Source organism: Mchenga conophoros, linkage group LG23, assembly GCF_057382185.1.
Source record: "Mchenga conophoros isolate Kocher_MC1m ecotype Shallow Benthic linkage group LG23, M_conophoros_male_GT1.1, whole genome shotgun sequence".
In the NCBI taxonomy this organism is placed as follows: Eukaryota; Metazoa; Chordata; class Actinopteri; order Cichliformes; family Cichlidae; genus Mchenga; species Mchenga conophoros.
Window position 1 is genome coordinate 2,548,173 of NC_140547.1, and position 15,317 is coordinate 2,563,489.

At 42.7% G+C, this 15,317-nt stretch overlaps 2 protein-coding genes, 1 long non-coding RNA gene and 5 other non-coding genes across 8 annotated transcripts; all 8 read left to right on the plus strand.

The window, feature by feature from the left end:
* Window positions 1-160: 160 nt before the first annotated feature.
* LOC146546343 (uncharacterized) lies at window positions 161-4,301 on the plus strand. The gene is made up of 11 exons (XR_014890841.1): window positions 161-305; window positions 790-886; window positions 1,098-1,145; window positions 1,727-1,758; window positions 1,949-1,995; window positions 2,194-2,218; window positions 2,404-2,443; window positions 3,302-3,353; window positions 3,638-3,688; window positions 3,861-3,888; window positions 4,090-4,301. It is a non-coding gene; the product is annotated as an uncharacterized LOC146546343 (long non-coding RNA).
* LOC146546344 (small nucleolar RNA SNORD75) lies at window positions 952-1,021 on the plus strand. The gene has a single exon (XR_014890965.1). It is a non-coding gene; the product is annotated as a small nucleolar RNA SNORD75 (small nucleolar RNA).
* LOC146546345 (small nucleolar RNA SNORD79) lies at window positions 1,798-1,880 on the plus strand. Its single transcript, XR_014890941.1, has one exon. It is a non-coding gene; the product is annotated as a small nucleolar RNA SNORD79 (small nucleolar RNA).
* LOC146546346 (small nucleolar RNA snR60/Z15/Z230/Z193/J17) lies at window positions 2,041-2,122 on the plus strand. The gene has a single exon (XR_014890963.1). It is a non-coding gene; the product is annotated as a small nucleolar RNA snR60/Z15/Z230/Z193/J17 (small nucleolar RNA).
* Window positions 2,257-2,339, plus strand: LOC146546347 (small nucleolar RNA snR60/Z15/Z230/Z193/J17). The gene has a single exon (XR_014890962.1). It is a non-coding gene; the product is annotated as a small nucleolar RNA snR60/Z15/Z230/Z193/J17 (small nucleolar RNA).
* Window positions 3,939-4,013, plus strand: LOC146546348 (small nucleolar RNA SNORD47). Its single transcript, XR_014890974.1, has one exon. It is a non-coding gene; the product is annotated as a small nucleolar RNA SNORD47 (small nucleolar RNA).
* Window positions 4,302-4,554: 253 nt separating the features above from the next.
* Window positions 4,555-8,998, plus strand: tor3a (torsin family 3, member A). Its single transcript, XM_085265789.1, has 6 exons — window positions 4,555-5,066; window positions 5,231-5,353; window positions 5,637-5,902; window positions 6,627-6,802; window positions 7,190-7,314; window positions 7,849-8,998. Exons 1-6 carry the CDS (start codon window positions 4,901-4,903, stop codon window positions 8,094-8,096), a joined length of 1,104 nt encoding a protein of 367 aa, XP_085121915.1. The 5' UTR covers window positions 4,555-4,900; the 3' UTR covers window positions 8,097-8,998.
* A 1,223-nt stretch (window positions 8,999-10,221) lies between these two features.
* On the plus strand, window positions 10,222-14,496 carry calr (calreticulin). Its single transcript, XM_085264754.1, has 9 exons — window positions 10,222-10,512; window positions 11,072-11,173; window positions 11,422-11,625; window positions 11,739-11,833; window positions 11,966-12,175; window positions 12,317-12,430; window positions 12,619-12,762; window positions 12,988-13,080; window positions 13,210-14,496. The coding sequence occupies exons 1-9, from the start codon at window positions 10,419-10,421 to the stop codon at window positions 13,435-13,437; spliced, it is 1,284 nt and encodes a 427-aa protein (XP_085120880.1). The 5' UTR covers window positions 10,222-10,418; the 3' UTR covers window positions 13,438-14,496.
* The last annotated feature ends 821 nt before the right edge of the window (window positions 14,497-15,317 follow it).

Here is a 15,317-nt window from a genome sequence, read left to right on the forward strand (position 1 = left end):
AGCTAGCTCCATCCATTCCCTGTGAAGGTGGAAATGCAGATGCAGGTGGTTGGTGTGACAGAAGAGGAGAGAAGTCCTAAAGGGAGCAGCTGAACAATTACAAATGAATCAAAGCAGAGTTTTTTCAGGGCACAAGTATTCAGTTAAAATACAAAAACATGTCGCACACGTTGCGCGTTCACAGACCGACTCGTCCAGCAGGGGCGCTGCTCAGCCAGCCATGTTTTTCCCATCAGGCTGTGCGGTAGCTTCTATAAAAGCGCCTCGCGCCCGCTTCTCTGCCTCATTCCTCGGACGACTTACTGGTGAGTTGGTTGGGGTTTTTCAGCTTTAGTGTTTGTCTCGTGGTTTTTGACTGTATTGTACGCCCGCGGTAATAACTGTTAACCTATCATGTAGGTAACGTTGTACTCGGTGGCATTTTTAAGTGGAAGCTCTTTAGAGCTAATAAGCGTTAGCCTAGCAGGCCTCATCCACGTGCAACAGATCGCGTGTTAGCCTGCGGATCGTTAGCTCCTGTTTTAAAAGCAGCCTCGGTGCAGTTTAGTCCCGCTTACATATGATGACATAATGTTGCTAGGGACATCTGAGTCGATGTGAAGTAAAGGCAACATTCCTGACAAGACGGGGCAAAGGCTGTGAGAAACTGTGGGCCGGTTAGCTTAGCTGCACGGCTCCTGCTGCTGGCCATGCAGCGTATTTAGTGGGTGTATATAACTTTGTGTTAAGTTATGAGGATTTTAATTAAAAATGTTAACCTTCCTGTCGTGTTTGGGTTAAATCTGACAGATTAACAACTTAAAACACTCAAAAATACAGACTGCTCTTCAAAGATGAAGGATCACGATGCTCATCCTGACTTCTCGACATCAGCAGATGCTTGATGGTAAGGAATTCTGCTTTAAACCCTGAATTTTTAGTTATTTTTTTTATTTTGTTTCCCTAAATGGACGTCGGTGATGATTTAAAGTGTAAGAGTAGTGGACAGAAGTGATTTCTGAGCATTTTCTACACTGAGACTTCCATATATAGTTTTTCCTTTGAGTTTCTTGCTTTTCCCATTCATTGTAATAGTCCTAACAAGAGTGTTTCTACAGGTGCTGTGAAAGCCCAGAGATGTGACTGGTCTGTAGGGGACTGAGGAGGTGAGGATGAGTGTTTGCAGAGGAAACTTGTGCTTCTCTAAGGTGTTCGCTGTGGAGAGACTACACTTGCTCTTAAATCAAACTATAATGATAAAATTCCTAAAGCTGAAATTGAAGGTGCCTTTTTAATTGCTTGGGTGCGGGGCCATATTTACAAATATTTCAAACCTAAGTATTAATAACCCCAGTGTGCCTTTGCATGGATAAACTAATATTTGCATGTAAAACTAATGGGGATATTACTGCTTTCATTTGACTGGCAAAGTGTGATTTGTACACAATGTACAACAAATGAACAGGAAATCTATTTTAAATGAAAATGTTAAATATTTGGCCACAACACTGACTTGTAACGCTGTTCCTGGAGTCCTGATCCACACGTGTAGTTTTCTCTGCTAACACCTCAGGGAAGCATCAGTCTTTGCCATAAATTTGTGCTCCTGTGATGACACTTATTTGCTACTCTTGAGAAGATGTGATGATACTCCAACCACCAAGTTGTATTATCTGAGGCACTACTTACTCCCAACCTGTGAGCTTAAAAGTTTATATCATTTTAATCACTTTATTTTTACCCACAGGTGTCCTCAGGTCCGAGTCCTATCGCTAACAGGTAATGGATGTAAATTCTTGATCATGTGTTACCATAAGAAACTGTTAATGATGACTTTTGTTTTTAAAACGATGGGAATCTCTCTGAAAAAGAGTGAAAGAGGACTTTTTTCTGATGCAGTTAAAACTATATTACATACATGAATGTTAAAATTTGGACTCTTCAACGATGCGTCTCTCGTGCTTTGCAGACGGTCCTGATGTTGGATCCAGATGTGCATTCTTGGATCGGCTGCAGGTAGGTTTTTTCTTTGAGGAGCCGGCCTGTAAAAATAAAACTGTTTCGATGCAATGATGAGTGCATAGTTCAGCAGATTAAACTGTGAAGAATTACTGTTGTCTTTCGCTCCTAGCTGATGTGTCGGCCTCTGCAACCTTTGAGGGTCACTGGGTTTGAGTTCTTTCTAAACTTATATATTTAATTTTTTTTTTTCAGGAGTCCCACAAAAGGCAAAGTGGAGGTGAGTTGAAATCCTGCTCTACGTTTCTTCTAATGAAGCTCGATGCAGTGATGAGTGCATAGTTCAACAGATTAAACTATGAAGAATAACTATCGTCTTTCGCTCCTAGCTGAGCATCAACTTATGTAGTCCCACAATCACTGATGTGTTTAAAACAAAGTGATAATCTAGTTCTTTCTCTTCAGATGTGAACACCTTGCTGTCTGACTCGTTGCTGCTCTGCTGGTAAGCATTAAATCTCAAACACTGCAGCGGGGATGTCACAGTACCACAAACCTGATGCTCTGCACCAATAGAACTACACATGTCAATACAGTTGATGGACAAAATGACCATTCACACACTGACATGGTGGCAGATAATTTATCTCAAATAACACTTTTAACAAGGCACAGACTAAATTGCATAGTGTGGTAATTACACATTTATAGACTTGTTATACAAAAGGATAAGCATGACTAGAATTACCACAGCAAACCATTTAACCTATGAAATAACAGCCGTCTCAATGGTAACATCATCAGGATGATGCCTTGAATTAAAACTTGCTCAGCTTTAAGTCTTTGAAGTTTAAGTGCTTTGTTAACTTGTGGTGCTTGGACTGTATGAAACTGCATCATTCTTTGATCGCTTACTCCACCTAAAAAGTGTAAAGTACATCATTCATAGCAAAATACGAACTCTGCCATATGAGTTTAAGCGGAGCTATTATGGCGGCTGCATAAATGGTCCTTTTCCACAGGTGGTGTTTCCTGTGCTGTTGGATTTCCTCTAATATGTAAGAATGTATCTAGAAATATGGCAGCTTAGTACATACACTGCCTGCAGTACCAAAGAAAAGCACGTGATCTCCGATTTTTTTATTTTTTATTTTTTTTTTGTATCAAATGTTAGCGTTAGGTATCATTTCTGGTGACATCCCTGCACAGCAGCTAACAGCTTTCAGATGTGATGAGTTTGAATCAGGTCGCTGATCCAGTTGAGGATAATTTGTAACAGACTCTGATCTGGATTTTTAATGTTGGGGGAAAAAAAGTGAGCATGGTTCTGTAAATTTACCCGAAACTTAATTTGTTTTTACAGAACGAGCGGGCTCGCGACTCATCACCATTCAGAAGATGATTAAACACTCATGGTGAGTATGAAATCGTGTCATTTTTGGCTCCTCAGACCCAGAATGGGCCCCGTGCTGTTGAGGTTTATAGAGCTGGGTCTGAAGGAGCCACTTGCATATTTTCTGGGATCACTTTCTTGCAGTAAAGATCATTTGATCCTTGTAGTCTGGCCTGTGTGATGACAAAGTACAGACTGACTTTAAACCATGGAGTCTGTTTATTAGCTCTAGCTGACCAGGTCAGCGTTGACTCCTTCATCTTTGCAGTTGATGTGCATGTTTGACTGATGCTCTCATATCTTCAGGTTCTGTGTGAGGGATGGAGACCCAGTGTGGACCACACCAGAGTGACTGAGGTGAGAAAACTGACTTAAAAGTGCACGATGGTCATAAGGGGTTCAGTGATGTTACAACAAATGTCTGACCTGAACACTCATGTGGACAGTCTGTCACTGAGCAACCCAGTGAATAAAATATGAATCAGCCAGTCGCTGACTTGTAATAAGGCTTTTCATTCTTCTTTTTCAGATGGGCAAAAGTTCAAGTTCTTTACCTGGTGAGTGTTTTTGTCCAGTCCTGAATCACAATTATTTAAGGTGGCCACAAGACTAGTGATGATCTGATTTTGCCAGATGACTTAAGCTGATTATAACCCTTACCGTTCCATTTTTTTCTGAGGTCATGTGGTCATTAACTGCTAGTTAACTCTTCTGTTAGTAGTCTGTACTTGTATTTTAATGATTTCTTCTCTACACAGGTGTGAAGCCTCAGACACTGAAGCACAATCAAGCACAAGTCTGTCACTTCATAATAAATCTAAATGGTGCTGTTTCCTCAAAAGCTGGAAAGTGATGTTGACAGATTTTCACCTGCAGGAATCGGTGTTCAGACCCTGCTCGTGCTATTACGTCTGGATTGTGACCTGATCCTGTTGACTTCAATTTGTAACAATAAAATATTTGTTATTGACTCATTTGTGTGCATCTGTTTTTCTCCTCCCTTTCTCGATGGGTGACGTGTATGAGCGCCAAATGAACTGATCTTATATTACTAAACCAGTTGTGCAAACAGTGGAGTAGTAAAGTCTAATGACACAACTATGAAAAGTAAATAAGATTGAGAACAAGTGTACGACTTTTCGACGGAAGTGACGTTATGTAATGGAAAGGAGTTCGATTTGGTCACTTGCTGACCTCCCAAAGGCGGGAATATCTAGCTGGCGTTGCTGACCGTGGGTTGTTTGTGGACACGCAAGCCTCTTACCTCGGTAGCGTGACATTTGCCGTATGGCGTTGCAGTACAGGCTTCGCTCCCATTTAAAATGGCTCCAATCAAATTTGACGTGAGCAGTAGGGAATGGGGTAGTAACCGCCCCTCCGCCCGCCCGCGGCAAACCGCACAACAAGCGCCCCTCTTTGGCTTCAGCAGGGAGACGTTGTCGGGGGCGGGGAGGGGTATCCCAGTCAAAGCAGGCCGCCGGTGGACCACCGCGTTCAGATAAATGGGAGAGCAGAAACGGGGCTTCGTGTTCAGTGTCGTTTGGACCGCTTCACGTCAGCCTGTTCGCGATGTCTGCGCGGTGCTTTCTCCTGCTGCTCTGGGCTGTCTCGGCACAGGCCGACTTCTTCCATTTCGATAGCATTAGCAACGTCTCTACTTACTATTTTAATTATATTTATTGCAATATCTGGGAGGGGGAGTGTCAGCCCAATCAGGATGATGCCACCCAGCAAGGTAAGAGATGGTAAAAGAAATTAAAACCATTTTATAACGAAAGCGCTCATTTCGCAAGCTACATCGTGCCTCGTGCGCATTTTGCAATATTTTTATTTTTACGATTCGTTATTACACTGTTATAAACACGGACTTCTCTCGCCCTGCTCTTGTGATGCGAGCAGTTCCTACCAGGGATATCTGGGCAGGGTTTCCTCAGGACTACATGAGCCTGCTGCATCAGTGGTACTGTAGCCTGGGTCAGTGCTGCGAGTCCGGAGACTGCAGGATAACCAACAACATCACAGGTATCGCACTGCTGCTCTGTGGCTGCCCGCTTTGCCCCAAGCGTGTGTTGGTCGTTTCCCCTCATTATTCTTTGTAATCGTCTGTTTGTGAATTCACCCAACACTGCACACAGTTACTCATCATCTGATAAGGGCTTTAGCTTCAGTGCCTGATGCAGCCCTTTAACAACTTTACGTTTTATTGGCTATATCACATATTTTAAAAGTAGACATTTTAACACAGAGCACTTTATTCATATTTGCCGGTGCCTTTAAAATCAAAAATCTATGGTCTCATGTGCAGGTCTAGCAAGAGACCTTCAGACGAAGCTCCACGGGCAACATCTGGCTCAGTCCGTGGTTCTGAAAGCCATCCAGGGTTTCATCAACAACCCCGAGTCCAACAAGCCCCTGACGCTCTCCTTCCACGGCTGGTCCGGCACAGGCAAGAACTTTGTGGCCCGGATCATTGCTGATAACTTGTACCGGGACGGGGTGAAGAGCGAGTGTGTCCGTTTGTTCATCGCCCCGTTCCACTTCCCGCACGCCAGGCTGGTGGACACGTACAAGGTGAGCCCACTTGGCACAGCGATGGCCGTCCTGTGCCAGGAACATGTACCTGTGTTCTCTGGACGCTGCTTTGCTTACATAGATATTTATTCTGTGTTGTAATTCATCATAAGAGTGATAGCAGTCATGGTTTGGACAGATGCTTTAAGTCAACACTGATGCTGCGACACAAATACTCAGAGAAATGGATGTTTGGAACCTGGCGTTTGTCCAACCGGGTCAGAGGTGCCAGCTCAGTCTCATTTGAGCGCATTTTTTCACAGTCACTGCAGCTGATTTCAAAATTGTGTTTACATAGCATTAATACATGGTGCATAGTACAGAGCTATCCAAATATAAATAGGTATATGCAGTTCACGGGATAACCTCTACCCTCATGCCCTCAAGTCTGCAAAGTGTGCAAATGTGGACTTTAACGTGTCTACGTGTTGTAGTACAGCCTCCCACTGAACCTCTGTGGCATATAACAGGGCTAATTCTTTTAAAGAACTTTTACCAACAATGGCACATTTATATATTCGTTTAAAAAGATTAAAACATTCTAGATAAATGTCGGCTGTTGGTTTAAGTTATCTCAGTTTGTAATATTTTATGCCCAGTTTAGTATCTTTATATATCAAGCTTGAAAGGAAATAATAATCAGCTTTTGTCAGATCTGAAATGTTATAAAATGATAATAATGTTTGACTTATGTTTTTTTTTGTTTTTTTTTCCTGAAATCCAGGGTCAGCTGAGAGAAGCAATTCGAGACATGGTGCTGCGCTGCCCTCAGACTCTGTTCATCTTCGATGAGGCTGAAAAGCTTCATCCGGGCCTCATCGACGCAATCAAGCCCTTCATGGATCACTATGACAACGTAGATGGGGTCAGCTACCGCAGGGCCATCTTCCTCTTCCTCAGGTTAGCTGACTGTTTCAGGCACAGTTTGATGAAGCTGTAAAGCTCTCTGTGCACTTCCTGTCCAGATAGCCTGGCAGCTCATCAGTGGTGAAGGATGGAGCTCCTTCTGTCGCCTTCTGTATGGATTTTTCATGTTTTCAATTCCTCAAGTCAGATTTGTCCTGACTAACAGTCTGTTCAGTCAAAAATAGAAAAAGCCGTTTTTCACTCAACAGTTATGGTTCAGAGATGTGAGTGAATTACTGGCCATCTTTGAACTGTGATCATTTATCTAAGAGCAACTTGTATTAAAGAAACTTTGCTGCCAAACCAGAAAGAATCGAGTCTCCCTGAGAAGCTCAGCAGCTGTAGACATATAATGTTGTGTTTTTGCTGTTGTCACTGCAGTAACATTGGTGGTGCAACAATCAACGACGTGGCGCTGGACTTCTGGCACTCTGGCCAGAATCGAGAGGACATCGGTATGGAAGACCTGGAGCATCGGCTGCGAGCTGAGACTATGGAGTCTCAAGGTGAGCAGTAAAGTTTTTGTAAAGGTTGCCTGGTGGGTTTTCTTAAGCTTTGAGCCTTTTTTTAAGCCATTAAGTTACTCGGGTGTTCTGGTTGCTCAGTGGCTTGAAATTATTTGCTGAAAGCCGCTAAAGTAATATAAAAACAGCTTAGACCAGCATAGTGTTACCCATGGGTTAGTGAGGTCCTATTGTGAAGCCTCATCTTTGAATCTGGTACTCATGAGTGAGGGGTGGATTTTGTACACTTACTGGTTAACAACTTCATTACTCACGTGGTTAATCACATGTTAAAACATACCATGTTTATGTTTCTGGTTACAAAATTAGCAGGAAAGTGATGACCGAGGTCACAGACCACCTCAGGAATTGCCCCCCTGCTGACCAAAGAATCAGTACACTGGCTTTATTTTTCATACCTGGAAGAAAACTGCATGAATGCCATCTTTTATATACAGCGTATGATAAAAAAGAACCAAAACACATTGTTAAAACGTTAAATATGTTTCTATTTCCTGTTTTGTTTTAATATCCCAGGTGGCTTTGCTCAGAGTGAGCTGATGTCTGGTCACCTGATTGACTTCTTTGTGCCCTTTCTGCCCCTGGAGTACCGTCACATTAAGCTCTGTGCACGGGACGCATACGCAGCACGAGGTCTGGAAACAGATGAAGCCACGCTGGATGAGGTGGCCAAGGCAATGCTGTATGTTCCCAAAGAGGAGAGACTGTTCTCAGCCCAAGGATGCAAGTCCATACCTCAGAGGATCAACTTCTTTCTTCCCTAGAGCGAGGAGGAAACAGAGAGACGGACCTGGAGGTGTAAGATTGCTTTACCAGCCCATCTGCATACAGAGCCACAGAGATGTGTCTTCTTTGCTCTGCACTGCATACTTCCCCCTCCCCCCACAGATGCAACATGTGTCTGTCCAGGTCCCGTCACAGAAGGCCAGACATCAGGGCAGATCCAGGGTTAGAGGGCAGAGCAGCGTGACCCAGCCTGCAGAGATGGGCAGCGTCACAGGAAGTGTGGCTGCTCTTCTTCACCTGCCTGGTTTGAATCCTGTCAAGACGAAGGGGTGAAGAAGATGGTGTCTGTGCAGAGTGTGGCGCAGAGGGAGACTTTTTTTTCCTTTTCACTATTTATATCTAATCCCCTCGGCCAAAGTCTGACTCGCACTGTTGTTTGTGTTCATATGAGTTTGTAATTCATGTGTTACTAGTGGCATGTCAAACATTGTGCTTATATCAGCACAGATTATTTATTAATATCATTTGTGCCATATTTGAACATTTTACTGGACCAGATTAGTTTCGTGGAGTACTCTAAATGTGCACTTATTTTATTTTGTTAGATTTTTTTTATTCTTTTTAAAATGAACGTGCAAGGACCAGTGGTGATGGAAGTGTTACTTGAAGCTCTTACTGTGAAGGACTTTGTCTCTAAAGCATTGGACCTCTGGAAACTCACCCTTTTACATACTTGTGTTTTATAAAAACATTTTATAGGTTTTACTGTACTGTTACTTAATATACAGTTGTTACTTAGTGGTGTGCTTTACTCTTTTGTTGGTATAATTCATCTATCATCAACACAGTCTGCTTCAAAGCTGAGGGTCACATCACAATAAGAACACAGAGAGAACCTGTCAGACACGGTTTAAAGAAATAAAAACCTGGTAAACAACAATCGTCATCGATTTCAGTGATTTGACTCCACATTAATGTTCGAATTTGAATATGGCAGGCAGGGCAGCACCTGGGACCCAGTCGAGAAAACTACCTTAGAGGGCCCTCCTCTATGTTACACTGGGTACTTATATTGACAGGATTACAGTAAAGTGGACTAGAGGAAAGCCTGTATTTTTATGCTTTATACATTTTTATTACATTTTCAGTTGTGCAAATATTGACACAGTAATTTTACACTCTACAATGTTTTGATAGATGCTGGGAACTAAATTACTTGTTCTTGCTCCCTATGAACGTGTTGACTTTGCTGAATGCAAGGCCCGAGAGATGAAGTTTGTTTAAAGGTTTGAAACATTGGTACCAGTCATATGTTCAAAATAAGCACTCGTCAGTATGTGAGTGTGTGATATATGTAGAAAACAAATTGTTGAATGAGGAATTCTATAAATCAGTGTGCTTGTTATAAGCTTGCCCATCGAGTAAGTCTGCGAGGACCTGTGGCTTTTTGTAGCTTGCACATATTACAGGTGTCTTTATGTTACGTTAGCAAGGCTGAATCTATTTTGGGCTTGTGTGTGTGTTTGTAGGCTTTAAGTAAATTTGTCCGCTGACCCAACCCCCGACTGCGGTTGTTATCCGTGGTGCTGGTTACAAGCTGCACTGATGCCATTGATATGTCTTATTATTGCTATATGCTATGCTGTGTTTGTTCTGGTACAATGTGGAGGTAAGGACACCCCCCCCCCCCCCAAAAGATCTGCCCTGGGACCTATTACAGAGTTGTTACGCCTGTGATGTATATTTCTGTGGAATCTCCTGTGTTTAGTTTAGTTTACATAAGGCAAGAAAATCACGCCTGAGGTGATATAGATATGCTGCACGAGATCAGGCGTGAAAACATTTGTTAAGAATGTAAAAAATTATTTATTTTTATAGAAAATTATTTTTTTCCTACCGATTCGAATTATTTCATTTATTTTTTTAGATGTATATTTATATGTAGTTGACGTTGTTTAGCTTTAGTTATACTCGTGTTGTTACTGATATTGCATTTTCCCCTTGCATGTGATTCACCCACGGCGCATCATCCTTCCTTTGGGCGTGTATCAGGCAAACGCGTGGTCTGCTCCCATTGGCTGCAGAAAGTATTCGTCCGGATTCTCTGTCCTCTGATTGGCTTTAAGCGGTAGCGCTTCCTTATTGAGGTTAGCAACCGTCGTCCAATCAGATTCAGACATCTGTTCCGAGGCGAGAGGAGAGAAGCGGCAGCGTCTCGGTGGCTCTCACTGTAGCATCACTGTATGGGGATACCGCACTGACAGACAACGCTGCTTCGCCTTATTTAGAGAAAATCTTTCTACACGGGCATTTTTATTTGTAATTGGTTCGTTTTTGACCGGCTGCTTCAGCTCGTCGCCATGACAGCACTGTGCCTGCTTTTGATGGCCGTGTCGGCTGCATCTGTACTGGCCGAGTCCACAGTTTATTTCCGCGAGCAATTTGAAGACGGCGGTGAGCGCTTTCACACAACATTACACAGATAGGATTGAAGTGCTTGCTTTTCTTTGTTGCTGCTGTACATGCTTGAGATGCTGTGGTGCTGACTGAGATGGATGATGGCTATTTTTCATGTCCGCATATCGGCGTGGATTGTTACGGTTATTTCTCATGATTTTACCGCAATTTGTGGAATACATCGTCAGCTGATTAGTCTAGAAGACCAACCGATCACTCATCCATTCATTGATTTATTCATATTCCCTGCTTTATGTTTCCCAGCCCTCAAAGCTATTATCACACCCCGTCTGCCTCCCCCCTCCCCCCACTGCTGCACATCTCTCCCCTGGTCATTCACTGCTACCCTCCTTCTCCCAGCTGTCCTGTTCTTTCATCTGTGAAGGCGGTCACAAAATCCCGCAGTATGCCCCCCACCCACACGCGCGCGCGCACACACACACACACACACACACACACACACACACACACTCTGTATCGAAGGCTGGATTAACAGAGTTTTGTGAGTCTTGTCTTGGTGATTGCTGGGCAGCTGACTCTGAACCTGTTTGTGCAGATGCCTGGATGAGTCGCTGGGTGGAATCCAAGCACAAGTCCGATTATGGGAAGTTTGTCCTGACTGCTGGGAAATTCTACGGTGATGAAGAGAAAGACAAAGGTAAGCAGGAAGGCGCTGATATGTGTTGCATAATTACACTGTACTACCCTGTCAGACACCTGCTGTCAGAGGCGCGTGTTTGCTTCCTCGTGGAGCTCTGCCAGTATCAGCACGGCTGTCTTCCTCCTCTCTGTTCTTCAACTTGAGAACAGAGCATCAAATTAACCCGTACTGTTTCATTAAGACAGAACAGGAGTACTCGCTGGTTTAGCTTGATCTTCCCTGCAGTAACACCGTTGTTTCTGCAGGTCTGCAGACGAGCCAGGATGCCCGTTTTTATGCACTGTCAGCCCGTTTTGATGACTTCAGCAACAAGGGCCAGCCTTTAGTCATACAGTTCTCCGTGAAACACGAGCAGAGCATCGACTGTGGCGGAGGCTACATTAAACTGTTTCCCTCCGAGCTCAACCAGGAGGACATGCATGGAGACTCTGTCTACAACATCATGTTTGGTAAGTGGACCAAAGGATGGTGTGTTAAATGGTATTGCTTTTGTTGGATAAACAGAGCAGTGTTTGCTACACACAGACATTCACTGTCACTTTGTATTTGTGGGCTCGTTCAGGTCCTGATATTTGCGGCCCTGGCACAAAGAAAGTTCACGTGATCTTCAACTACAAAGGCAAGAACCACCTGATCAACAAGGACATCCGGTGCAAGGTGACGCATGGGAAAGCTACTTCTAATAAAAAGCACCACAATATAAGGACGCATGAGCTTAAACAATTAAAAATAAACTACATGGTAATATGCTGTTAGTTGCATGTATTGACCTTTTTTTCTGCCCTGCAGGATGATGAGTACACCCACTTGTACACACTGGTCGTCAACCCTGACAACACTTATGAGGTTAAGATAGACAATAAGAAGGTGGAATCTGGCAATCTGGAGGATGACTGGGACTTCCTGCCTCCCAAAAAAATCAAGGACCCCGAGGCCAAAAAGCCAGAGGACTGGGATGACAGGGAGAAGATTCCTGACCCTGACGATAAGAAACCTGAGGTCAGTGTGACCTGGCATTCTTTCAGGGCATCACTTTAATGATAGTACTTGTCTCACGTGTGCAACACTGTTTCAGTTTTTTAAAAGTTTTGATAGGTTGATCGTGTTTCAAATGTTTTGTTGTTTTTGTTTTCATTGCAGGACTGGGACAAACCAGAGAACATCCCAGATCCTGATGCCAAGAAGCCCGATGACTGGGATGATGAGATGGATGGAGAGTGGGAGCCACCGATGGTCACGAACCCTGAATACAAGGTGCATATCCAGTGATTCTAACTCTTCATGCAGTCAGTATTTATTCTGTGCTATTTTTCTGAGCTTTGCACATCAGCGAGCTTCCTACAATAGGATTGGAATATTATCCAAAAATATTTACTCTGTTTACACTGTCAGCCGCTTTGTGTTTTAACCCCAGTTTCTCTGTGTGTGTTTGCTGTCCGCAGGGTGAGTGGAAGCCCAGAGAGATTGACAACCCTGCCTACAAGGGCAAGTGGATCCACCCTGAGATTGACAACCCCGAGTACACGGCCGATTCTGAGATCTATAAATACGACAGCGTCGGGGTGATTGGGCTCGACTTGTGGCAGGTAAGCTGGATGTGTATTTACATCTTAATGCATAATGAAATTTATTGAAATATTTTAAAACTATTTACACTGATCCAGCAATTTGGTTACTTGCTCTGTATTGTGTGAGCTGCTGGGAAAACTATGCATGTTTTCCCAGGAAGAAACTCTTTGAGTTTGTGATTGTGCTTGTTTTCTTTAAAGATTTGATAACAAAATATGCGTTGCCCTTGTGTCTGGCTGCAGGTCAAGTCTGGGACTATCTTTGACAACTTTCTAATCACAAACGATCCAAACCTGGCAGAGGAAGTTGGCAACGACACATGGGGCAAAACTAAGGTATGCTCGTTTTAGCCCTGTACCCTGTAATCCTAATTCTAATTTCACGTCAGTGTCAACACTAATAAAAAGGAATGAGCTTTTCATATAGGTTGATATATTTATTTGCATTGTTCGCATTTTCTCCAGGATGCTGAGAAGAAGATGAAGGAAAGCCAAGAGGAAGACGAGAGAAAGAAGCGCGAGGAGGAGAACAAGAAGAGGAGAGAAGAGACAAAGGAGGAGGATGAGGAGGAAGAAGAGAAGGAGGAGGAGGACGAAGAGGAGGAGGAAGGGGAAGAGCACGAGGAAGAGGAGGAGGAGGAGGAAGAAGAGGAGGAGGAAGGCACAGACTCTAACCTCAAGGATGAGTTATAAACTCAAGAACTGCTCAGACTGTGTCAGTGGGCCGTTGGAATAAGGCTGGAGACTGAGACCCTGACGACTGACACCCCGGGGTGGGGGCTGGGTGGGAAGGGCTTTTTCCATTTCTTTGTTTACAAAGCAAGGTGATCGGTCAGAAAAGGGCAATTAAATGTTCTGTTTCTTGTTTCCATGTGCTACTACTACTATTATAATGATGATTATTAAACGAGGACTAGTGATAAGCATAATTAATGTCAAATGAATGTCAAAACCAGACATTTTAACACAAACGTGTGAATTGTCATTTACATTTTACAAAATCTGGGTTGTTATGAAGTGTAATATTGTGATGAGATGAGAAGTTTTATTTGGTATGGAGGTTTTGGTACCAGCAAAACGTTTGGTTTACCTCACGTGTTTTGTTTGCCTTTCATTTTTTATTTTTGTACATTTTTCTTTCTCTCATTCCTGTCGGGCTGGAAGGATTAGATAGGATTTGATGTTGTCATCCAGGTTATTTTGCCTTCTTCTGTTTCCACTATCTGATTCAAACGAGGATTGTTGGCACGGCAACCAGAGTGCAGTAGGACTAACACTACATTTGACAACCTGATCAAAAGTGAAAAAAAGAAAACAAATCAGTCTGCAGTGGGATGGTAACATGAGGTGCTTTAAGATGAAGTCCCTTGCATAGTTTTGTACTGTATAGGTAACACTTTTTCCACTTCAGTGCACATACTATAGTCTCGTGTGTCTAAATAAGCTCTACTCAAACTTAGGATGTACATTAAGACCACCCCAGTAGCAGAACATTTGGGCGTTTGGTACGCACACACTTTAGGTTTCCTCGCCGTTTGTGTATACGTCTCGTTTCCTGATTTTTGATTCCAAGTTTTCTGCACTGCTGTACCCCAACACACTGTCCCAACAGTCTGACAGAGGCTCCTTTTGTAAAAGACATTTTGTACTAATGGTAGTAAATGAAGTGGGGCGATTTTTGTGTTGCTGTGTAAAATAAAAACAAAGGCAGGTGATCTGTCCAATAAAACAGCCAGAAGAAAACAATGAAAAGATCCTTGTGAAATTTTGTGTCTTTTTTTGTGCGTGTGTGTCAACATGTTTTATTTATCTGTTCTCCCTTTTCCCCCGGGTGGGTTTTCTCCAGCTTCCTCCCAGAGTCCAAAGACTCTGAATTAATTTGTTATTATGTAGGTGATGGCCTGGTTAGCGTAGACCCCTTAATCTTGACCCATGACAACTGGGACAGGCCACAGCAGAAGAACACGGATGGATGAATGTTAATTTGGTTCCCTCATTTGATTTGGATATCTGTTCAAATTTGGCAATCATTTTATTTTTACTGCTCACCGGGCTCATCAAAGGTTGCGCTACAGTTTAAACTCAAGGTTTAAGGTAAACTACAGTTTGCAGTACCTGGGTATACTTCAGCTGCATTTACATTTGAATCTTCTCCTTTCGTCTGTATTTTATTTTCTACTCACAAAGGTTATCAAAGTTAAATAAAACTAGACTAAAAACTAAGACTAGGTGAACAACACTTGTCTTATGAGGCTTTTTGAAATTTTTGCAGGAATTTCAGTCGAATAATGAAATATTCTTTGTATTTAAATGTCGTAGTTCTCTGTCCTCATTGTCATTTTCCTATACTTTGACCGACTTTATCAGCTTGGGCAGTTCTGCTTCCTGTTATTAAACTCAATAGATTGACAGGCAAAATAACAGATGTTAACAGTTCATTTTTTTCATTTTTATTTTTATTTTTCATTTTTTTTTCTATTTTTATTCTACTTTGAAAACGTAAAGTCAGACTTGCAAAATTTGCTGTGTTTCACTAGTGTTCGAACTTAAATAAAAATGTGTTTGGTCGTAGT

Bases quoted from the DNA above. Each gene is read 5' to 3' on its own strand.
- tor3a (XM_085265789.1), top strand. From the start codon at position 4,901: ATGTCTGCGCGGTGCTTTCTCCTGCTGCTCTGGGCTGTCTCGGCACAG. The intron at 5,903-6,626 runs GTGAGCCCACTT...CCTGAAATCCAG, and splicing joins GGCTGGTGGACACGTACAAG to GGTCAGCTGAGAGAAGCAAT. The intron at 6,803-7,189 runs GTTAGCTGACTG...TTGTCACTGCAG, and splicing joins GCCATCTTCCTCTTCCTCAG to TAACATTGGTGGTGCAACAA.
- calr (XM_085264754.1), top strand. From the start codon at position 10,419: ATGACAGCACTGTGCCTGCTTTTGATGGCCGTGTCGGCTGCATCTGTA. The intron at 11,626-11,738 runs GTAAGTGGACCA...GGGCTCGTTCAG, and splicing joins TGTCTACAACATCATGTTTG to GTCCTGATATTTGCGGCCCT. The intron at 12,176-12,316 runs GTCAGTGTGACC...TTTTCATTGCAG, and splicing joins CTGACGATAAGAAACCTGAG to GACTGGGACAAACCAGAGAA.